Below are 24,657 nucleotides of genomic sequence, written 5' to 3' on the forward strand. Positions count from 1 at the left end.
ATGAAAAATCCCCATAGACATAACAAGAGGAAAACCTGTTTTGGGACCCCCCTTTTGTCCTTGGCCCCCGATGACGGATCGCCCTGAAACTTTCAACACAGCAGCTGAACCAAAAAGGGGAAAGTTTGTGACTCTTGACGAATCTTCACAAAAGTGAAGCAAAAGTTATTGGCAAAACAAAAAAAGCTTTTCCTATAAATAAATGTGGGAGGGCTGCACCCCCCCACACACCCAGGGACCGCCACCTCCCCAGGCCACACAACCCCCTTCCCCTCCTGGAGCCAAAGATGACCCTGGGGACCACGACCCCCCCAGGGCTGGCTCCAGCAATGTACCGGGATGCCCACCCCTGGGACATTGCAGTCTGCCATGGCTTGGCGTGAGCAAACACTGCTCTGCTTTCAGCAAACGAGATCATTAAAAATTAAAGTGGAGTAGAATTGCTTTTGGACAGAGGGAGCTGCATGTTCAGCAGCTACCTCTGTCCAAAAGCAATGCCGCTCCGGCAGGATGCGGGAAGATGGCAGAGACAGTGGGGCATTCAGGCCCCGCCCGCGGTCCACAACAAAGTGCCTAGGTGGCCTGGGTGGGACCAGGTCACCCAGACTAGAGGCCAGGCCGTGGGGCCTGGCGTCCCGGAGGATAACATTGCCCATGAGGGTACCACGTGGACCCCCTCCCCTTAGTATTTTTATTTCTTTTTTAATAGAAATTGGTAATGCCGGGCCCCGGGGGACAGGGTACCAGGGGCCCAAACCGGCCCTGGGAAGTAGGGGCCATGCAGCCCACCTTCCTAAAAATAGAAAAAACAACGCAACTGACAATCACGCAGTTGACTGAAAACCAAAAAACAACAGGTGTGAAACTCTGCTATGAAGTGAAAGAAGAGCACACCCAGGAACAAACAAAGAGAGTCGGATTTCGAGCAACACATGGAAGGCCTTCACACATAACCAGTTTCAACCGATAGAAAGAGGTATCAGGCCAGCAAAGAATGTCTCTATAGGAGACAGGAGGCATGCATAGCCAAGGCTTGATCCTGCTCAAATCCTGCTCAAATCTCATGAGCGTCCGTAAACTGCTAAAAACATGGCTATTCAAACAGGCATACTAGTGACATCTTAGCCTAAACCTTCAAAAGCAGCGCCAAGAAACCAACCCGGTGTACGTGCGCTATACAAGTAAAGTTTAACATAACATAACATAATAAGGCTTCAGTGTACTGCATGACAAAAAAGGGAAAAAGACTCGGATCTGCGAAGAAAGAGCTGGAGAAGAGAGGAAAAATGTTGTCAAGTAGAAGGAGGTCGTCACCATTGCAGCAGGGCCATTAATGGGGCATAAGATAGCTCTAGTGTGTGTTTACGCCCCGAATACTGACTCTCCGGAATTTTTACATTCTCTATACACTAAACTTACGAAATTGGGTACTGTGTTTTTTCTTGTGGGGGGTGATTTCAATTTGCTTCCAGACCCTGTGCTAGACAGCACCTCTGCCTCCCCTGATTTCAAACCCCCGCGCACCGAGCACTATTCGACCTTTGCGAAAAACTTTCCTTACTAGATATTGGGGCTCACGCAATCCTACCCACACTGAACACACACATTATGCTGGCCAATACAACACATGGACACGGATTGACTATTGGTTGATTTCCCCAGGCGTCGTCGGTTGGTTTCACTCCATCACGACACCTCCAAGTACATACTCTGACCACTCTCCCGTTCTGCTACACCTTGATGACCCCCGACCAGAAGGGTTTGAGTGACAATGGCCCTTCCCAACTTGCGCCTTTCTTGATGACCTCTTTAATAATGAAGTACGGGAAGCCAATGAAGAATACTTCTCCATCAACAACGGTGCGGAAGATACTTGGTCGGTCCTGTGGGAGAGATTCAAGGCGTACATAAAGGGTGTTTGTATCACCAAACACGCAGGTGTGCTCAAAGATCTGCATAACACGCTATACCGCCTGGAACGTGGCCTGGCGGAGCTTGACACCGTCATCGGGTGACCCCCCGATCCGGAGTCAGAAAAGCAACGTCTCGCCCTTCTCGTGGACTACAGGGAAACGGCGGATCGCAAAATTCTCTTTCTGGGCAAATACCAAACCGCTAGGCGTTACGCCGAGGGGAAACGCCAGACCGTGTGCTAGCCCAGATGCTTCGTCCCCCGTATAGTAAGGCCTACATCGCGGAACTCTGTTCTCCCGCTAACCAAGTACTCTCCACCACTTCACATATTCGTGACAAATGTATTGTCTATTTCAAAGCCCTTTACACTTCCAAAACAGGGAGTGATCCCACAGCCCAAGAAGCCTATTTATCTGAAATTGCGTTAGTGCACCTTGAAAAACACATGCAAGATTTCTTAGCGGAACCAATTTCCGAAGCTGACCTACTTGCGACCATCGACGCCCTTCGATCCTCTTCTGCCCCTGGGTTGGATGGCTTCACGGGAGATTTCTACAAAAACTACAAAGATCTTTTGGCACCGCAACTCATTGAGGTGTACGCAGAGGCCCTAGAAAAACAGATCTTCCCTCCATATCTCTGCGCGAGGTTGTCCTTATTCTCCTCCCTAAACCGGACAAGGACCCGCGTCTATGTGGGTCATATATATATCCTGTCTTTATTAAATCTGAACTATAAAATCCTGGCCAAAGTTATCGCCATGTGCTTGTCTCAACTGATGGAATTCATCATCTCCCCAGCTCAATCCGGTTTTGTTCCTGACAGATCCAAGTCGTTCAATCTTCGGACTCTCTTCTCTGTCCTTCATGGAATCAACCAAGATACCCGGGCAGCGGCCATTCTACTTGACACAGAGAAGGCATTTGACTACCTGGAGTGTCCTTTTTTTGTGTCCGTCATGCGCCGTATGGGAATGCCGATGGGTTTCACTGCTACCACTGCATTGCTCTACGGCCATCCTGTAGCGCGACTCCGACTACACGGCACAATCTCCTGACCCTTCTCGCTATTTCGAGGTACGTGGCAGGGCTGCCCACTTTCACCTCTGTTATTCATCCTGGCTATGGATCCTCTAATTCGCTATTTTCAAGAAAAACATTTGCAACGAGGCCTACAATTCAATACAGGCCCTCTTCTAGTTTTGCTCTATGTGGACGACACTGTTCTTTATGTGAGAGAGACCCAGACCAATCTAGAGCCACTCATACGAGAAATAATCCGCTTTGGTCAGTATTCGGGTCTCGGCATTAATTGGCATAAGACGGTGAATTTACCCTTAATCTGCAGCACCAAGCCATGAAAGTGTGAATTCCCTCTGGAATGGTGTTCGGATTCCGTTAAATATCTAGGCATTCACATCCATCTGGACACAGCTTTGATTATACGCCTCAACTACAATCAGCACCTTAGAGACACAAATAAGAGCGATGGCTGAGACTACCGCAATCCACTGCGGTAGTCTCTAATTCGCTATTTTCAAGCAAAACATTTGCAACAAGGCCTACAATTCAACACAGGCCCTCTTCTAGTTTTGCTCTATCGGACGACACTGTTCTTTATGGGAGAGAGCCCCAGACCAATCTAGAGCCACTCATACGAGAAATAATCCGCTTTGGTCAGTATTCGGGTCTCAGCATTATCTGGCATAAGACGGTGAATTTACCCTTAACCTCCAGCACCAAGCCATGGGAGTGTGAATTCCCTCTGGAATGGTGTCGGATTCCGTTAAATATCTAGGCATTCACATCCATCTGGACACAGCTTTGATTATACGCCTCAACTACGGACAAGGAATCAGCACCTTAGAGACACAAATAAGAGCGATGGCTGAGACTACCGCAATCCACTGCGGTAGTCTCTAATTCACCATTTTCAAGAAAAACATTTGCAACGAGGCCTACAATTCAACACAGGCCCTCTTCTAGTTTTGCTCTATGCGGACGACACTGTTCTTTATGTGAGAGAGCCCCAGACCAATCAAGATCCACTCATACGAGAAATAATCCGCTTTGGTCAGTATTCGGGTCTCGGCATTAACTGGCATAAGACGGTGAATTTACCCTTAACCACTTGGATGCTAAGGCTATTTTATGACTTCAATGTAATTTCCATTGAAATCAATGGAAACTCCATGACGAGCTGGGCTCGTCATGAGCGTCGAAGGGGTTAACCTCCAGCACCAAGCCATGGGAGTGTGAATTTCCTCTGGAATGGTGTTCGGATTCCGTTAAATATCTAGGCATTCACATCCATCTGGACACAGCTTTGACTGTACACCTCAACTATGGACAAGGAATCAGCACCTTAGAGACACAAATAAGAGCGATGGCTAAGACTACCGCAATCCATTGCTGGTAGATTGGCAATCCTTAAGATGGTGGTCCTATCCACGTTTTTATATCTTTTAAATAATATCCCGATACCCCTCCCCAATAGTTTATTCCTGATGTTAAGATCCCTTCTTATTAGATTAGTATGGGGGGGGGGGGGGGGGGGCAAACAACCTTCAGTACAGTGGCAGGTACTTATTCTTCCCTACGAGAGAGGGGGATACGGAGTGCCAGATTTGCACTTATATTATTTGATTGCCCAATGCAGTTACGCCTATGAATGGTATAATCCCGATTCCAGGATTCTATTCCTCCGTCCGGAATCTGATTTTGTCCTTCCTGAGAATTTATCCACAGTGTTACCAAGGGGCATTCCCAGAGATCCCATACACATTCAGAATGTGTCCACCACCAGCTGGGCTTGGGAGAAACTGAGGTGCATCACCGGCACTTCCATGCTGTATTCCACCTCCCTTCCGCTCCCCAATGCCCGTTGGTTGTCAATAACTGGAGAAAGGATTGTGCAGCGCACATTACCTAAATTTGACATGACATAAATGGGCGACCTTTACCCGGATAGTCAGGCCTTCTCTGTACAAGACGCTGACCGCTTCCCAGACGCCACGTTCATGCATAGCTTTGTGCTGAATCGGATAAGTTCGGCTCTGTGCGCCATGCTGCCTGGTTTTCCAATAGAACCTGAATCATTTGCTCCTTTGTCCCTGGTCATAGAAAGCGAACAAAGCGTTCACATCATCTCCACACTATATAAAGCATGCTCAGCTATCATCCCGGTAAATGATGACTCAGCGGACATTGGGAGGAGGACCTTGGCTGCCCAATCACCGATGATCAATGGGCTAAATGCTGTGCGGTCACAAAAGACAACCTGCTACATTTCAATTTTTTGCGCAGAATGTACATTACACCGGCCAAATCCCACAAACTAGATCAGTCCAGCCCCTCACCTGCAGCAAATGTGCAGACCCACATGCCAATTTCGCACACCTCACATGGACCTGCCCACTCCTACAGCCCTATTGGGAGGCTGTGCACAAGACCCTGGGAGAAATGATCGGTCTGACCCTGGTTCCCATTCCTGAAGTAGCGCTGCTGGGCTATGTGGTCAATTTTCCCAAAAAGGTGCGGAAATTTGCAGCGCCAAGTTTGTTATTGGCCAAAAGAGAGATTGCAATCCATTGGGGTCGCAGATCAGTCCCTACATTACAGAATTGGATTGGCAGTTTGGCATCATGCAACACAAATTGTGACATATACTCCACCGCTTTACCTGCCTCTTCTCGCCCCAGGGACATATGGGGTCCATTCAGGACATATGTTGAGTCACATAGGCAGCCCTCCGCTACACAATTGGATCAAGGTATAGTCCCGACTGGAGTGGGTTGATCGGACCCTTCCTTTTCAACATAATTGATATCTGGTAAAACGGATGCTTCCAGTAACGATGATTACTATGCTTAGTTTTTGCTCTTCCGTTTATGATATGCCAGGTGGGCTGGACAGTGCCAGGGCGGCGGATGAGATCTCCTACATTGTGGGTCTGACCGCGATTCTGAGACTTTGCTTTTTGCTATCAGACGGGACTTCGTGGTTATCATGATATTTGACCTACTTGTACCTCCGTGCATATGCAGTGCTCCATGTGTGAAAAGTGACAGTGAACGACTATGTTTCTATTGTTCATGTATGAAAATCCACAAATAAATTTAATAAATAAATAAAAAAGTAGAAGTAGGAGGTCGCAAAAATAACGAGGAAGTGACATAGGGGAGAATCGGTATCACATCCTATGAAAAAGGAAAAAACCTTCAGGATAAAGGGTGAGAAAGGAGGCAGAAGTCCCACTACCTTAAGACCCTCGATCAGCGTCTCAAAACCCTCACAGGTGATGCAGATGCGCTCTATGACACTGAACAATTATACTGAGTGAGAGGAAACCAGTCCTGTGAGAAGTGGAACCATAATGCCTAAGGGACTACATTCTAGAAGGAAAATTGACAAGTAATAATGCCCATGGGATAGACGTGTACAGGGTATTCCAGAAAGCGACAGCAATAACACCCTTTGCAGGGGTGAAACTGAGAAAAACAAGTCTAGAGGTACAGGCCTAGCAATAGTCCAATAAGGTACCAGAAGGATAAGAGGTAGGAAGTCACCCGGGCAACGAGAAAGACGAGAAATAAGAAGTGCAAATTCACCAATAAAAGACCGAAGTAGAAACGTTGTCGCAGGCCACAGTGGAAAACCAACCCAGGGAAAGGAGTGCGCCACTCGTTGCACTGCTCGAGCTTAACGAGAAAAGCTGCCCAGTAGAAAAGACAAGTGCTATGGGGATGAGAGACAACCCCTCTGATGGTTGCATTGGGAGCAGGTGCAAGGTGAATGCACAACCAATACATTGCAGAGGCACACAATTGAAGTCCCTATAAGAGATACTAAGAACTAGAGCAGATCCCAAAATGGCCTACAAGGCATACAGAAGATGGTCCTTTCAGAACCGGGAGCACGGCTGCAGTGCATCCGCACAATGCAAGCAATATACTCACTATAGAACAAGATCCAGGGTAGAAAACTAGTCTGCTGAAAGAAACCTGTAACAACAGGCGTACTTAAGTCCAGAAAACAATCTGAGCCCCATATTGTGGCATCCACATCCTGTCATTGACACTACAATAAGAAAAAGTGTACCTGCAGAGGGCAAGAACACCCACCGGGTGTGACCCATAGATACAAAGGTGACTTGACAAGAAAGCTAATGGGCACCTGCCCCGAAATGGCACAAATGTGAACAAAAAATGGGACAGTTCCTCGTACCATCCTAGTATGGGAGACCACAGCAGAGTTCAGGTTCTGCTCCACCCTGACTGCCTCGATATCATCGCTAGGCAGGGTCAGCCTGTGCGCTGAAACAACGGACGCCATCAAAAGACATATCAAAAAGTGAATTGAACAGCCTCTGAAAAACCAGAGACATGAAGCCAGGCGCAGCGACAATACTCCAGAGAGGAGGCTATGGCCAGACCCAATAAATCAGTGGCATTGCACAACAAATAAGCCATTGAGCTGCTTCTTGCCCATCTTAAGTTATCTGGACATGGTCATCCGGAAATCTTGAAACAAGCGCAGTAGACATGCCAAGGAGTCTCAAAACGCATGGATGGGTGTTTCAGATCCATATACCAGGTATCAATAATTGTTTTCAATGTGCATACTTTTTATTGTGTATGAAGATAGATACTCACCACCTTGAACAGCAGGTAGACAATCCCCTTGTTAAATTCTCAGATGTTGATAATGAGGTATATCTCTTGTCCTTTTTCTCTACTAGGAAAAGATTACTTACAAGAGCTCTAGGATACAGATGAGCCTTGACAAATCTCCTACCTCTCACCCACTTGTTCTCCAAGGTTAATACTTCCTTGTCTATCAAAGCTGCTTCTTTTTCAAAGAAATAAAACAAGAAATGCTATATGGAATCCTGTGGCAGTCTGGGGATCTCAATTATCGCAGGTTATATAAAACCAATTGTGAACAACTCGCATAAGTCTTTCCCTTAGCCTTTGATCGTAAGAAGGCATGATCTGTACCTTGATATCATGCCGATGGATAAAGCTCCACTGAAGTCATCACTGGTGCTCCTCTACTGGGGAAATAAAAAAATCTAAATACACTGGATAGCTTCTTTCAGAGCCTTAGATTCTCTGGGAGACGACCTAGCCCACCTCAGCTGAAATTCTAGGAAAGAAGATCTTTTTAAAGAAAGCTATGCATTGGCTTTTAAAAATGGTGACACAGTGATCTAGTCCCTTAATAAAGTGTTCTTTCAAAATACAAGACTGGGTCAATGAGCCAGTCTCGAAGATCCCCTACCATGGGATCCACCTTAATCATGAATAATCTCCACTCTGTGGATGAGGACCAATTAGCTTTTCCAAAATAAATATTATCTGATGGGCTCATCCCGAGAGGATTTTGGGGGGGGGGGGGGGACTGGGAAAGAGGGTTATCTTCATACTTATCGCAATTCAACAAAATTACAACAGATGAAGGATCTCCAGGGGGTGCCTGCACGAATGCAGACTTCCCTGTTGATGAACACAGGGCTAGTCAGAAACATACGCAGACCAGGACGGCACAGTGTCAACAAGCAATCAACATAGGAGTATGGCTGGAAGCATGGCCTTTGAGCAGAGGGGTTGCCTGCTGCGAGCACTGAGGCACAGAAATCTTAATTTTCCAAAGCTAGCCATTCCCCATGTAGGAAGGCCAAAACCAATAGTCAGGCCAGTACTGGCTTTTAACCCCAAAATAGGGTCAATTGTCAGTGCCTTCTACAAAAACAGCGCCCCTTTTGTGTTTGCTAACCAATAACAAGGTTGGTTCAGATCCTATGTGAAGGTCCAACGTCCAGTTACAATTTGTCCTAATCTGCGTGATCGTTTTCAGTATCTTTCCTTCAGCCTGCTGCACTTTGCATCTTAATGCTTCTTGGTAGCTTAGCTATCTCTACAAGAGCTCTCAGGCACACAAGCATAATAACTGTATTCTCCATTAAAAGGTTTGCCTGTACAATGACTTAAGGAGCGTTTTGTTTTGCAGTCACATATGTGTGGGGTCAAAGGAATAAACCATTAAACACAAATACCTTTGCACTCAGGTGCAGGTCCACTCCAATTTCCATACTGTGTACAGTGAATGGACGCCTCCCCAATTAGCCATAATTGTTTATTATTACAAGAGTAGGTTATGCTTGCTTGATAGTTGAACTCTTCTTGCCCCGCGCTGCTGTGTGTTCCATCCACTATGTCTGGTGGTTGTTGGCAAATGACAGCTAAAAGGAAATAAATATGTAAAGTACACCGGTTAATATAATTAACTACATAGACACTGCAGTAAAATGCATGGAATGGTTTCTTTAAGAGCACAAGGTTAATTCAAAATCAACCAAAGAGTAAATGCCTCGTCAGGGGTAGTAAGCACTATATAAATGTCACTTCAATACAATACAATCTATAAACCCCACCCGCCCACAATAATACTAATACTAGAACACTCAGTGGGGCAGTCGATTGTAGCTCATACAGACTGCATAATAATTTACATATACTGATTGACACTCTTACACTCACATAAGATAAAACTGCTGTGGATCATGTCCATCACCCAGTACTGTACCAGTCCATTGCAATAAACCATATAACAACAACAAAACTGGCTGAATAGATCTGCCATTTGCTTTTGGCCAACAGAGGACTTTAATTTAGTCTACAATTGCAGGTCTCAATAAGCCAAATACTAGAACTTCCTTTTTGACAGCTCACATGACAATGAGATATGAATGATATTACCACAATCCATCCTAGCAGCAGATCCCTTCACCAGTTCTTTGTTCAACCTATGCCAGCTCAGGATCATGAACTTAGAACAAAATATCTCAGAATGGACAACCCAGTGTGGTAATCTGCTAACTGGACTATGATTATATGAAATAACATAAGGGGCCTATATTAAATACCATAAAGGGACCTACAGAGTGATTCAAAGCTACCAGCCTACTAAAAACCATAAACTGCACACCTCTCTCATACTTTTCCATCCATCACACTACAATGTGCTGCATCCCATATTCCAATGACCAGACTTAATTGGTTACCACACACAACATGGAAACACTTCCCGTATAGGCAAACACTTTAGCACCGTGCATAGGGGTAGCAAGCACTATATAAATGTTGCAATACAATACAACTACCCCAAAAAGGCCAAAAGCAGCTACCATCGCTCTGAACAGTGAGACTTTATAAGTCTAAAAATGGTACTTGATAGAAGTAAAAAATCATGTCTGTACACCTGCGCCTTCTGCCATGACACACTGATACCCAGTTTTCTAACAGTGTTTAAGCAATCTTGTTAGTATAGAAAGGTTAAATTTAAAATACTAAGCACAGACAATGGAAAGAGGCACTGAAGCAAACGGGAGGTGGAGAAATGCCATTGTGCACAGATTTGTGTCTGATGACCTAGGAAAAGAAAAGGGACTCAACGGCATGTGTTCTGGAAGTGGAAACAGTTGTGCATGTGCCTAGTCTTCAAAAGTGTTTTTTTTCTGTATGCCATGCAAAAGTCCTCATGTCCTCCCGCCAGCAAAGCAGGACATGACTTTGGTCTAGAAATTTGGGGTTGCAGTGCAGAAATATCTAGTCGTCAAAGGGTGATGGATGAAAATACTAGAATCCATAGTAACCATTGGTAATTACTCTGGTGGCATTCCACTCGATTGTTTTTTATTGTCTATGAACCCACAGATTGACAAATCACATGTAAATCAGCAACGTGGTCAGGAAGATTAACCTGAACTGCCCCTTTGGGGATGCAACCAAGACTGACTTCAGAATGGTTTTCACATGTAATAGAAAAGATTAACAAATGGTGGAGCAGTTCAGATTAATGTAACCATTCTCTCTACCACTTCTCATTTTTCTCATTGAGTAGAAATAAGCGATATGCCCAGACAAAGGTCCCAGAGCCAACTGTGACATAGGGGCTCAAGCTGTAACTCATTCATGAGGCCCAATAAGGTTGATGCTTATAAGACGTTTCTTGCATTCCCATTCAGGCGCAATTTACTAAAGCTAAGCGAGTAGAATGCATTAAACACTAGAGCTGTAATTACTGATATCATGGTAATGTAAGCATTCGGAATTTGCCGTTCCGCAGAATGGTTTTTAGGTTTCGCCTGGCGTCCGCTGCGCAGCAGCGTTCGCGCAGGCGAAATCTGTTGATCTACACTATGTGGCTATGTCCCGCCTCAGTCTACCATTGGCTAGCTCCATAAATGGAGGCTAGCCATTGGAAGACATTGTTGTCCGTCACTCTTTCCCCCGTCAGGACGCGAATCGGGGGCGTTCCCGTGCGGTTTTTTAAGTACCGCCCCCTTTTTTCGTCACCCGCCCCTTTTTTCGTCACAGCATTTTGTCTCGCCGAGGAGTTATCCCGCCGTCAGCGATCCATTTGTTTATCATCCCCGTTCCTCACGTTGGCCGTGCCTTCTCCCTCCCTCCAGCCCGCCCACTGTCTGTGCCTCCTCCCTCCCGCCCACTCCTCTCGCCGAGGAGTTATCCCGCCGTCAGGGATGCATTTGTTTATCATCCCCGTCCCTCACGTTGGCCGTGCCTTCTCCTTCCCTCCAGCCCGCCCACTGTCTGTGCCTCCTCCCTCCCGCCCACTCCTCTCGCCGAGGAGTTATCCCGCCGTCAGCGATCCATTTGTTCCATTTGTTGAAAGGACGGGAATGAAATGTAAGGGGGATTGTGGTAAATGTTGGGATATTTTGTATAAACAAAATTATTTGTAGGATATTTTATTGCTTGCGCTTTGTCACCTAGGTGAGTACGACATCTCTAAATATAACCGTTATAGAAATACATACTGTGACATAAGTTTGCGCAACTCTTGTCAAAAGCCTCTGTCGCGATTGTTTGCGCGTGCGCATTGCACTGCCCCAGCAGCGCTTGCTCAGTGCACCACGCCCGGGTGCCGGGTGTTCTTCTGCGCACGCGTCGCGCTGCTGCGACGTGCTCGGCGGTGCGCAGGCGTGGTACTTTCTTTCCTCTTGGGTCTCCTTATGCGGTGCCGGTTGGTTTTTGACAAGGACTGAGCAGAGGCGTGCGAGCAAGCCTCTCTATGCTTCTCTAAGCTTCTCTCTATGCAGTCTTTGAGAACATTGCAGGTTGAAGTTATCGCACTTATTGGTATCTAGGTACAAAGGACCAGCCATGTTCTTTTTAGAGAAGCATTTGCAAGTATAGAGCCTCCGATCTGACATGTGAATTTAATGTGTCTTTGGGCGTAAATGTCAGCAAACATTTGCTAAATGACATATGCTCGATCCAAAACCTTGCCACCGTGTGAAGGCTATTGTCTCTATGCCATACCCCATTCTTTGCATATTCAGTCACAACCAATGTTCCCTGTAATATTTTTCCTTTGTGTGGCAATAAAGGTGCTTCGTGCACTACAGTCAAGGCTGCGTGCACTGAAGACAAACACCACCTTGATACACACCAACTTGATACACACGTATGTGCAGCGTGCTAGCTACTAAAATCAGTGGCATAGCCATGGGTCCATCTGCCCTAATCTAAGCCTGAAAAATATTAAGCTATTGGCATTGTAAATGACAATGCCATTTATTTATCTGTTTTCAAAACCAACACATAAATAAAAATGTTGTCATTTAAAATGCCAATAGCTCTAATTTTTGCAAAGGCGAAACCGTTGCAATGTAAATGCTTGTTTGAGTCTGAAGTTCCAGAAAAGGCCGAGGGCCAATGTCTTTCTTTGGGATAAAAAAGCAGTGAGAGTAACGCCTCCTTCTCTTTCTTGGGCCGATGATTTCTCAATGGCACTTTTGCAAAGGAATAAGCACACCTCCTGTAACAGAATGGACACATGATTGTCTGAAATTAGTTCAGGTGTGGGAAGAGTAGTGCAATCGAGAGTACCTGTACTTGGTCCGGAGGCCGCCCTGCAATGGTTCAGCTTTGCCCTCGAAGTCCTGCAGTTAGTCCAAGGCCAAACGCAAGAATAAGAAAGTGAAGCAGGACTGGACTGGACCCCATCCCTCATCTCTAGCTCCAAAGAGAAGGGGCGAGGTTGTCACAATATCACTCACACTCTTTTAAGGTCTCCGGCACCGGATTAGATTGCTCAGTTTATCCTGCAGTTTATCCTTTATGGCAGCAGTCGATCTTGCTGCAGATCAGGCGCTTCAAAGAGGCCATGCTGCAAATTTTCAGTGTGTTTTATTCTCCCTCTGGCACAACTTCTAGCCTCTCAAGGGCCTCTAGTTCAGTTACTATCGACAGGTCCCTCCTTGGAGCGGTGTCTGCCCTTGGGACTCATTATTGTGCCTGCACCGACGCCAATACAGACTTCTACTCAGGCCCCAAGATCTACACCGCTCCCAGCATGCTGGTGACTGGCTCTGGAGGATGATCCGGTGCCAGTGCCAACGTCGGACACCAAAATGCCTTCGCCTTGAGCCTAACCAATGTTGCACTAAGAAATCACGCAACTGATCATCATGCAGTCTGATACTAACCAAGTGCCTCTGGCCCAGGACCTATGTGAAGGCCACAAGTTCTTCTAAAACTTCACCCCCTGGTCTCAGATCACCTTGAAGTGCATGAGGATGCACTTATGACATGACTTAGAGCCCAAACACCAAAAGACACATGGCTTAAAACTTGTTTTAAATGAAGACATCGATCTCTAGCACACTGTGAGAGCCTTTAAAAGTTGACAGAAAATCACCAAGAAATGTGAAAATGGCTCTGGAATGGTATCGGAAGGCATGGGAAGAAATTAACTGAAGTCAGCATGCATGGGTGCTGCTTATATGCGGCTCTGCTCTGTCACTTCTGGCTCTGTATGAAGTTAACGCAGAGCTTATGGGTGCATGAAAGCGCTGGCATGCAAACATCTCTAGATCAGTCTGGCACCTCAGTATATTCTAGGGTGAGGCATCTGCATTTAGAAGTATCCATCAAAAAACTCTTTACACAGTGCATTAAGTTTTTGCCTATTTTTGTACTTAAGGTATCAACCCCACATTAAGGCCCTCCACTTTTGGCACAATACAAGTACCTGCTCTACAGGTGCTATTACGAGATTTCAAGAAAATTCAGAACTCTGTGGTTAGTCATCTGTAAAAGTCTAAACAAGAGTATACAAAATGTGCAGATAGACACAGAAAATCACATTCCTGAATATGAATAGTGAATTACGTTTTTCCTAGACATTGATATCACAATCCGAACAACTCAAACAAAGAAATTTGCCAGTCGTGGAGACTGACAATAACTGCTGTTATTATGTTATGTTAAAGTATTTGTAAAGCCCATGGCTGCCCCAGTATCGGGGCGTCCCACAACTAAAGTTGAACACCGAGTGAGGAGACAAAGAGAAAAAAAATAACAGTGGGTGAAAAGCCAGGTCTTCACCAGCCTTCTAAAGGTCAGGTGATCAGGGTTGCTACCCATGTGGAGATGGAGGGAATTCCATAGGGCAGGGGCCAACAGCTTGTAGGATCGACCACCCGCTCTGGTCGTCCGTATCCGAAGGACTCTGGCTAGGAGCAGGTCTGCCGTGCGATGAGCTTGTGTGGATGCATAGTAGGAACATAACTCAAGATTCTTGGGCCAAAGCGTGATACACAGCGTTTTGAAGTGCACTCTCTGTTCTAGAGGTAGCCAATCTAGGCGGCAGAGGAGTTTGGAGACATGACCGTGTTTAGGAAGAGCGAAGATAGTGCAGGCAGCAGCGTTCTGAATGCGCTGCAATCTTTTAGCACGTCTGGCCAGGATGGACGATTGGATGATCAGCTGCCGAGTTTGAGAATCAAAGAGACCTAGTGTTGGCTTTACGCCACGCAACAGTCCGAAACATTTCCCTACCACTGATTTGGCGTGGGCCTCAAAGGTGAGATCTTTATCCATCATAACTCCTAAATTCTGCACCACAGATTTGGGTATGGGGGGCACTCCAAGAGCAGGAGGCCACCACTCATTTCCCCAGAGATGGGAATCCCTGCTTACCAGAAGGATCTCGGATTTGGCTGAATTTAGCTGCAAATAATTAGCAGCCATCCATTGCGAGATGGCTGTTAGATCCTCTTTAAAGTTTGCCGAGTGCTGGCTGGGATTCTGGGAGAAGGCGATCACCAGCTGGGTGTCATCTCCGTATGACACCAGGGAGAGGCCCCGGGCTTTGGCCAGCAGAGTGAATGGTCTCCCATAAACATTACATAAGATAGGGCTCAATGCTGACCCATGCGGCACCCCACACCATAATGGGTGAGTATGGGAGCAGAAAGGAGGGGCAGTAACTTGGAAGGTCCGACCGTCCAGAAAGGAAGAAAACCAGGAGAGGGCTTTGTCACTGACACCGATCTCCTCCATACGTTGGAGCAGGATCTCATGGAAGACCGTGTCAAAGGCCGCGCTCAGATTCAGCAAACTGAATGCAGTAGTTCGGCCAGCATCCAAGGAGTTCCATAGCTGTTCTATGACCGTCAGCAGAGCGGACTTGGTACTATGCCGAGGCCGGAACCCAGTTAGAGATGTGTCTAGTATTGAGTTTGTTTCCAGGTAATGAGTTGGCATCGAACTGACATATGATTCTGTGATTTTGGATAGGAACGGGAGCCGCGAGATTGGTCGGATGTTTTCTGGCTCGGACACGCCTAATGTTGTTTTTTCAGTAGAGGAACTATCTTGGAGTGCTTCCAGGCTTAGGGACCACAGCTGAGGATAGAGATAGATTAATTAGCACCAAGCATTCAGCCAGGAGATACTTTTGAAATTTTCTAAAAGCGTTGGGTTTTATGAGGTCATCTAGGAACCCTGATTTTACTTTAACAAACAGTGCTTCCATAGCTTTAAGGGAGATAGGAGGGAGCGAGGCGAGCGAGTAGGTCTCAGAGCCCGTGGACAAGTTCCTCCCGTACAATAGGAGGTGTCACCTGGGCTAAACTACTATAGATGCGTTCCACCTTCTCGAGAAAGAATTTGGCCAGTACTTCGCATTGCAGACTAGAAGCTATGATACTGTTTGAAGCAGAGGGGGGCTTTAACAGGTCCATCAAAAGAGAGAATATGGTTTTAGTGGGGTTATTGCTTGTGGTGATCAGGTCGGTGTAGTGTGCTGCCCTAGTCATGCAGACCAATTTGTGGTATGCCTTAATCGAACTTCTGTACTGTGCTTTAGCCAGAGGATCACCTCCAGGCTCACTATAAGACCTTGCAGTTCTTCCTAACTAGAGTCAAAGACTCAATAAACCACATGTTGGCCCGTGTGCTTTTAGAATGAGTGAGTTTAACCAGTATACAGGTGTCCAAGGCTTGGGTAACCCACCCCTGGAAGAGCACATTGGCTTCTTCAATATTAGCGGACCTTTATGGGAGCTGAGTGCTTAAGGCCGCCAGTTAGGCGGCATGATCCAATTTATGCCAGGGGCGTTTGAGTGAGGAGTTGCGATGTAGCTGTAGTTTGGGGGCCAACTAGCGATAGTCGCATAGAAATGAGGGAGTGATCTGTCCAGGACATAGGGAGGGGTACCTGCACCTCCAGGGACTGAAGATTTGAAAACAATCAGGTCAAGAAGATGACCTGCAATGTGTGTTGATCCCGGGATCAATTGGACCATTTGGCAAGCTGCCATGTCTCCAAGAAAGCTTAGAATGCCAGGGGCCTCCTGTAGCTCTAGGTGGAGATTCAGGTCACCTATAACATAGAAGTTGGCTGTCTGAAGAGCTAATGTGATGATAGCATTAGCCGGGGCTTCTCTAAAGGTTTTTGATGGGCCCGGTGGGCGGTAAATAAGAAGCCCGGAAAGTGTGAAGTTAGCTGTCAGGGCGATTTTAAAGAGTGCGCTATCACAGTCAGAGATGTCTTTGGGGACGAGGCTACAGGTAAAGACTGCTTTATGTATAATTGCGATGCCTCCCCCTCTCCCAAACGCTTTATTCAGGCTACTCACTACATATTCAGCGGGGAGGGCCAGCGCTGATCTGGTCACAGAATCCTCGGTGAGCTAAGTCTCCGTTAAGTATAAGACCTCAGGGGACCGTTCCTGAAGGAGATCAAACACCTCAGTGTGATGTTTAGTCAGGAGGGCGGCAATTTAGGCTGAGAATAGTATAGGTCAAGGCATTGGAGCTAGAGTTTGTGGGGAGCAAGCGAGGGCTAGCCCCAAAGGTGCACTGACTGAAATTAGTGGGGCAAACCTCGGGGCCCAACTGTGTTCCCCACATGGTGCCTCACCTTGCAGAGTGACCAAAGCTTCATGAGAGTATACTCGTCTTTGAGAAAAGGGTGGGCCGAGTGCCTGGCTCCTGGTGATATTCCGGCACGGACAGGCACAGACGGGCTTGCCTTCGGCGCGTCCACGCTGCGGTGTGCACGAAATGCCTGGGGGGGGCAAAACTGGCTCCTCCCTGGCGGGTCTCTGACTGGCCAATCAGTGTGAGGCACCGCCGTGCATTAAAACTACCCAAACACAATGTGGCAGCAGGTTAAGTCAGCGTTTTTCAGTGCAAAGTAGGTTGTTAATCCCATACCGATGTTTTCATCAACATTGAACTCGACGGTTGGTGGCATGGAAACATTGGTTTAACTAGAAAAGTATTGAATATGCTACTTACCAGTATGCATCTGTTCTTGGCATGTAGGGCTGCTGACATTCATATCTATAGCATAGATCGCCGCCTAGTGTTGGGTCCGGATGATTGCACATTGTTGTCCTGGAAGAGTCTTCGAAGTATCACGAGATAGGTGGCTCCTCCCCTGGACTACAGTGCGCATGGGCATCGACTCCATCCCCAGATTGTTTTTAGCCATTGAGGTGAAGATGGAGTGTAACAGTGTGAGCGATGACCATGCTAAGAGTAATGTTTGAATTCTGCAGCCGCTACAGGCGCCCGGGAGGAGGGTGGGCGATATGAATGTCAGCAGCCCTACATGCCAAGAACAGATGCATACTGGTAAGTAGCATATTCAGTTCGAGGCATGTGGGCTGCTGAATTCATATCTATAGCATAGAATACATAGCAGTCCCTCCATTAACGGCGGCCGCCTGTGCCAGCTGCAGATGTTTGAAAAAGTGTCTTAAGAACAGCCTGCCCTACAGCTGCTTGCTGCTTGGAGTGCACGTCTACGCAGTAGTGTTTAGTAAACGTGTGTGGTGTAGACCATGTGGCTGCTCTACAAATGTCTTCCAAAGGGATATTTCCAAGGAAAGCCATGGAGGCCCCCAACTTGCGGGTGGAGTGGGCTCTGGGGGGGACCGTTAAAGTGCGCTTAGCCTTCTGATAGCAAATCTGAATACACTTAACGATCCACCTGGCTATACCTGCTTTGGAAATGGGGTTGCCTTTGTGTTGTGCAGAAAAGGCAACAAAGAGTTGTTGTGTCTTCCTAAATGCTTTGGTCCTATCGATGTAGTACATCAAAGCTAGTTTGACGTCAAGAGTGTGGAGCATTCTTTCGGCTACTGTCTCAGGGTTTTGAAAGAACGCGGGCAGTTCAATGGTCTGATTGACATGGAACTGTGAAACTACCTTAGGAAGAAATTTAGGGTTAGTGCGTAGCACTACCCTGTTAGAGTGAATTTGAATGAATGGCTCTTGTACAGTGAGCGCCTGGAGCTCACTAACACGTCGCAGAGACGTAATGGCTATGAGAAAAGCAACTTTCCATGTTAAGAACTGAACCTCGCATGAATGCAGAGGCTCGAAAGGCGGGCCCATGAGCCTGGTGAGGACCACATTGAGGTTCCATACAGGAGCTGGCGGGGTCCTGGGAGGGATGACCCGTTTTAGTCCTTCCAGGAAGGCCTTAATGGCAGGCACTCTGAAAAAAGAGAGATGCTGCCTGTTCTGGAGATAGGCCGCTATGGTATTGCCGCTAGTGTATCCGAATGGAAGCATATGCTAGATTGCATTTGTAAAGATGTAACAAATAACAGATGATGTTGTGAGTGGACGCATCTAGCGGGTTGATGTTGTGTTCTGCACAGTAAATGACAAACCGCTTCCATTTTGCTGCATAGCAAGCTCTGGTGGTGGGCTTTCTTGCCTCCCGTATGATATCCATGCAGTCAGGAGGCAAGTTAAGGTAGCCAAACTTTAAGACATCAGGAGCCAGATTGCCAGGTTGAGCTGTTGCGGATCTGGGTGCTGAATGTCGCCATGGCTCTGTGTCAAAAGCCGGGGCGTGAGGTGTAGCCTTTGATGCGGTACCACAGAGAGTTCTAGAAACGTGGTGTACCATGGTTGGCGTGCCCACGTTGGAGCAACCAGGATGAGTGTCATCGAGTGTTGCTTTAGTTTTCGTGCCACCAGCGGTATGAGAGGTGCTGGGGGAAAAGCGTACGCAAATCTGCCTGACCAGTTCATCCATATCGCATTGCCCTGCGACTGTGGGTGAGGGAACCTGGCGGCAAAGCTTTGGCATTTTGCGTTTTCCCTTGTGGCAAACAGGTCTATCTCTGGATGACCCCACTGCTGGAAGTACGGGCGGAGTACTGATGGATGGATCTCCCACTCGTGCTTCTGGTGGCTGTACCTGCTGAGCAGATCCGCCATCTGATTGTCCTTGCCCGGGAGCTGTTCCGCCATGAGGAAGATGTTCCTCTGAATGGCCCACTTCCACATGCTCTGAGCCAGATGAGACAACTGTGGAGAGTGTGTACCCCCCTGCTTTTGAATGTAGTACATGGCCGTCATGTTGTCCGTCCGGATCAACACGACCTTGTTGCACAGATGTACCTTGAATGCCTTCATCGCCATGAAGATTGCCATCAGTTCCAGGTAGTTGATGTGCATCTTCTTCTGCTGCGCTGACCATAGTCCCTGCACCGTGTAGTGGAGTACATGAGCTCCCCAACCCTGGAGAGATGCGTCCGTCGTCAGGATAATCTGTGGCACAGGCTTCTGGAACGGTCAGCCCTTGCAAAGATTGTGTGGATTCCACCAATGCAGAGAGCTGTATGCCCGACCGGTCACCAACACTAGGTCGTTCAACTGTCCTTGAGCCTGAGTCCACTGACGAGCTAAGCATTCTTGGAGCGGACGCATATGTAGCCTCGCGTGCGGGACTATGAACATGCAGGAGGCCATCATGCCTATCAACTGCATGAACACTCTTGCTGGAAGCGAGTGTTGCGGCCTGAACTTCTGGATCAGCGACTGAATGCTGTCGATCCTCACAGAGTTTGGCTAAGCTGTGGCCGCCAGAGTATCTATCGTCGCTCCCAGATACTGCCGCACATGGGCTGGCTGAAGGTGCGACTTTGGATAATTCAGTGAGAATCCCAGATCGTGAAGAAGGTGAATGGTGTGGGACATGTTGGCGGCACACTGCTGGGCCGACTTTGCTTCGACACGCCAGTCGTCCAGATAAGGGTAAATGTGGACGTTCTGCCTCCGGAGGTGCGCAGCCACTGTCGCCAGACATTTTGTGAACACCCTGGGCGCTGTGGTCACCCCGAAAGGTAAGACCTTGAACTGATAATGCCAACCCTGAATTGTGAATCTGAGGTATTTTCTGTGTGATGGATACAGTGGAATGTGAAAGTATGCATCCTTGAGTTCCAAGGTTGCGAGGAAGTCTCCCTGATTGAGCAACGGAAGAACTTGCGGCAGCGTCAGCATGTGAAAATGTTCTGAGAGAATATACTGGTTTAGGGGTCTGAGGTCCAGTATGGGTCTGAGGGACCCGTCCTTCTTTGGGATTAAGAAGTACAGGGAGCACACACTTGTGCCTTCTTCCTCCACCGGCACGAGCTCGATTGCCCCATTTTTGCAGCATGACAAGTACCTCCTGCTGCAATAAGTGCAAATGCTCTGTGGACATAGGACGGTGTTTGGGTGGCATGTTGGGTATGAGAGTAGATGTTACCTTCAGACAATAACCGAACTGGATAAGTTTCCTGACCCACCTGTCTGTGGTGATGGATTTCCAGACTGGCAGGAACTGCTGGAGTCTCCCCCCGACAGGTGTGGAATGGTCGGGGGGCAGTGACAGGGCGTCACTGTTTGTTGGTGGCGGAGGAGCGGGAGTTGTTGTTTCCACAGCCTCTGCTCTTGGAACTGTTGCCCCGATAGCCTCCTCTACTCTGCTTGGTGTAAGAGGACTGCGCCCCACCTTTAGTGTATTGCGTTTGCTGGGACATCTGGCCTCTGGAAACACCTCTATTGCCTGAGCGACGAAAAGTACTGCTCCTAAACTGTTGGGACTGGAGAGCTCCCATGGACTTCGCAGTCTCGGTATCCTTCTTTATCTTTTCTAGGGTGCTATCCACCTCAGGACCGAATAATCTATCAGGGTTTACCGGCTGATTGAGGATGGTGGTCTGTATCTCCGGCTTGAACCCGGAGATTCTGAGCCATGCCTGACGTCTCAACATCACACTGGTGTTAATGGCCCTGGCTGCGGTGTCCGCCACGTCCAGTGCACATTTAATAGAAGCGTTGGAGATGAGCTTCCTGAACAAGCATCTCCGCTGCCTCTTTATACTGATCTGGTAGATGTTGCAACAGGGTCTCTAGTGTGTCATAGTGCGCCCTGTCATATCTGGCCAAGAGTGCCTGAGTGTTTGAGATACCCTCTTCCCTGATGCCTCCAGCACTTTAGATTCCTTGTCAGGGGGAGGAGCATCACCAGTGGTTTGCGAATTCGCCCTCTTCCGGGCATTAGACACGACCAGAGAGTCCAAAGGCGACTGGCCCTTGATGTAGGTAGGGTCGCCAGGTGCCGGCTTATATTTCTTCTCAATCCTAGGGTTGATCACCCTGGCACGTGTGGGTTCTTTAAAAATGTCTGCAGCATGTTTCAGAACCCCTTTCAGCATTGGGAGAGTCTTGACAGACTTTTCTGCTGTGGAAAAGGTATCAAAGAGGAAGTCCACGTCAATAGGGTCAGCGTGTAGCTTCACGTCGTGGTTTTTAGCCGCCCTCTCAATTAGAGCATAAAATGCTGCAGAATCCTCAGTAGGAGAGGTCTTGACATTGTACACCTGAGTGTCCGGGGCAGTGTGCTGATCCCCTGGGTCTCCTGCAACTGCCCAAGAGTCCTGGTGATCCTCAGGATCAGTGTTGGCAGGAAAGTTATACTCCTCGTCATCACCTTCCCCAGCCTCCACATCTGAATAAGTGGGTGAGGGTGTAGTAACTCTTGGAGTACGTGGAGCAAGTGGCTCAATTAGAACCGGGGAATCCGCAGAAGGCTTCTTGCGCTTCAAAGGAATCGCGTAGGACTCCAAAGGCTGTGTCGCCGTGATCTTTCTCTTGTAGAGGGTACGTTTACCGGTGTTGGCGTCGATAAAGTGCTCCGATTGCTCCTCCATCAGGGGTTGTCGATGCTTCGAGCTCCCAAGCGGCTGAGAAGTCTTCGACCCTGTAGACACCTGCACGGGCGCTTCGGCGACCGTCTTCGGTGCGAACGCTTTCGGTGCCACTTTCGGCGGCAACGTGAACAGGATCGGCGCCGAGGACTTCGGCGTCTTGGCAGCTGGCTTCGGGGCGGAAGCATCCTTCGGATCAACCGCGGAAGCCTTGTCCTTGATGCATTGTAGCGAGTCCGACACCTGCTTCGTAAAGGAAGCGGACGGTTTCGTCGACCCGACAGACGTCCTTGGTCCACCAGCGTGTGAAGACTTGGGCGTCGATGGCTTGGTCTTCTCCGGCTGAGGTACAGGATCAGCCTTTTTAGGAGCGCCGTGACCTCCGCGTGTGTCGACGGCCTTCGGCGCCGACTGTTTCGGGTCGGCGGCCTGGACTACTGGGCTTGGGGCCCCAGGCTTCGGCTCCACGCCCTTGCTCGATCTTGGCTCGACGCCCTTGACTGACTTTGACTCGACGCCCGTGGTCGACTTCACCGGGTCGACAGCCTTCTTCGGCTTCGGCTGCCCTGACGTATCGGAAGACGAGGAGGCGGCCAGAGGGACAGACGTCTTCTGTTTCGAGGGCGTCTCCATCAGTTTCGTTTTCGTCGACACCGAAGGTTTCACTTTCGGTTTCGATTTCACCAATGGCGGCTCCGCAGAAGCGTCCGTAGCCGGGCCCGTAGGCGAGGCCGTGGATCTGGGTGTAAGCTCTTGGGTAAGGCCGTGTGGCGATCCCTCGACCTGAGACTTAGTAATTGTTCGAATGGGGCATAGCTCTTCCTCCGAGCTATCTTCCATGGCCCCATAGGCCTCATTGTCGTCTCCTACCTCGTCGACGACTTCTTCTGCATCGAGCACTTCGACGTCCGCGTCGTAGTCGATCTCCTCCGATGGAGGCGAAATCTGCATATGAACCTCTTGTTCGTCTGCTTCTTCTCTCTCGAAGATGTCCACCGGTGCCGGGGCCGACTGCTGGGCCTCCGGGCGCGCCACACGCCGAAGTCGAATCGTCTTCTTCGATCGAAAACGGGAACAAGCCATACAGTTGGCTTCATCGTGGTCCGGCGACAGGCACTTGTTGCACACCGGGTGGACGTCGATGTGGGGATACTTCGATCCACACACGGGACATTTCTTGAACGGGCTCCGTTCCATGATGTGTCGTCGAAAGTCTTGCTGCGTTGACTGGGCCTCGGGCACCGAAGAGCCACGCGACTCCTCTGGATGTCCGACTCGGGAACTGAGCCAGAACAGAGCTGGGCACCGAGCGCAAAACAATACCGACGGTATAGGAAAAAGGCCTTCAGGCCTTAAGAAAGTTTATATTGATTCCGAACTGGAGATAACAAATATACATCCGAACCCAATGGCGGAAAAAAACAATCTGGGGATGGAGTCGATGCCCATGCGCACTGTAGTCCAGGGGAGGAGCCACCTATCTCGTGATACTTCGAAGACTCTTCCAGGACAACAATGTGCAATCATCCGGACCCAACACTAGGCGGCGATCTATGCTATAGATATGAATTCAGCAGCCCACATGCCTCGAACATTTAATTATCAGAATTATTAACATTAAACGTAACATTGATATTCTCTTGATTTTACTCCTCTACAAATCTGATTTTATTGTATCTATTTTAGTACAAATCATTAAATGTTCTTCTCTTGATGTCAACCTCTCTAGTAATACATCCTCTGAATATGCTTGGGCTCGAAATGTATTTTAAATAATTTTAATAAATCGTTATGTCGGGCAGGTGAATCGTGGAGTCGGATATAATGTATTTTAATGAAAATTTCTATCAGTACAGCAGATCTCTGGTAGAAAGCTTGCTGCTAATCGCTAATTAGTTAGATCAGTTGGTTTTGTGAAGAAACGGTTTTGAATCTGATGTTCCAATATAATACATTAAGATAAGCACAAAGGCTTTCCCCCTACTAGGTGGGAGTTGTACGGAAAAATCATGCTGCTGAGAGCTTGAACTAACAGACTTTCTGGTGTAGGGTGTTGTGTTAAAAAGCAAGGGTTCTCTGGCACAGGTCTGTGGCGTCTGGCGACCTGCCGGTTCACCTTAGCTCAGGTGCACATTAATGTGCCAGTCAGGGCCTCATAAGTGGCAGGGGCTCAAAGGAAGCCTGTTCAGCCTGCAAAACTTCAGTGAGCACAATAAAGAGTGATACGCTCTAAGTTTTAGGGGAAGGGAATAAAAGCTTAAACACAAGTTCATCATGTTGAGTTGCATCACCATTCAGACTTCAAGCTCTATTTGCAGCGCACCAGCATGATTCACGTTTCTTTGGCAAGTGCATCATCACGATTCATAATATTATTTAGTTTCGGATTATGCCACAAGTTGCCTGGGAATTAAAACCAGTCAAAGC

At 48.0% G+C, this 24,657-nt stretch overlaps 1 protein-coding gene across 10 annotated transcripts in view; it reads right to left on the minus strand.

Moving 5' to 3' along the window:
* LOC144755518 (complement component receptor 1-like protein) overlaps positions 1-24,657 on the minus strand; it is a 962,117-nt gene that overhangs the window by 514,139 nt on the left and 423,321 nt on the right. For all 10 annotated transcript variants that reach the window (XM_078644512.1, XM_078644516.1, XM_078644510.1 and 7 more), the window contains exon 7: positions 8,971-9,156. In XM_078644512.1, coding sequence (XP_078500638.1) covers positions 8,971-9,156 — 186 coding nt within the window. The remainder of the gene's footprint in view (positions 1-8,970; positions 9,157-24,657) is intronic.

Source organism: Lissotriton helveticus, chromosome 5_1, assembly GCF_964261635.1.
Source record: "Lissotriton helveticus chromosome 5_1, aLisHel1.1, whole genome shotgun sequence".
Taxonomy (NCBI): domain Eukaryota; kingdom Metazoa; phylum Chordata; class Amphibia; order Caudata; family Salamandridae; genus Lissotriton; species Lissotriton helveticus.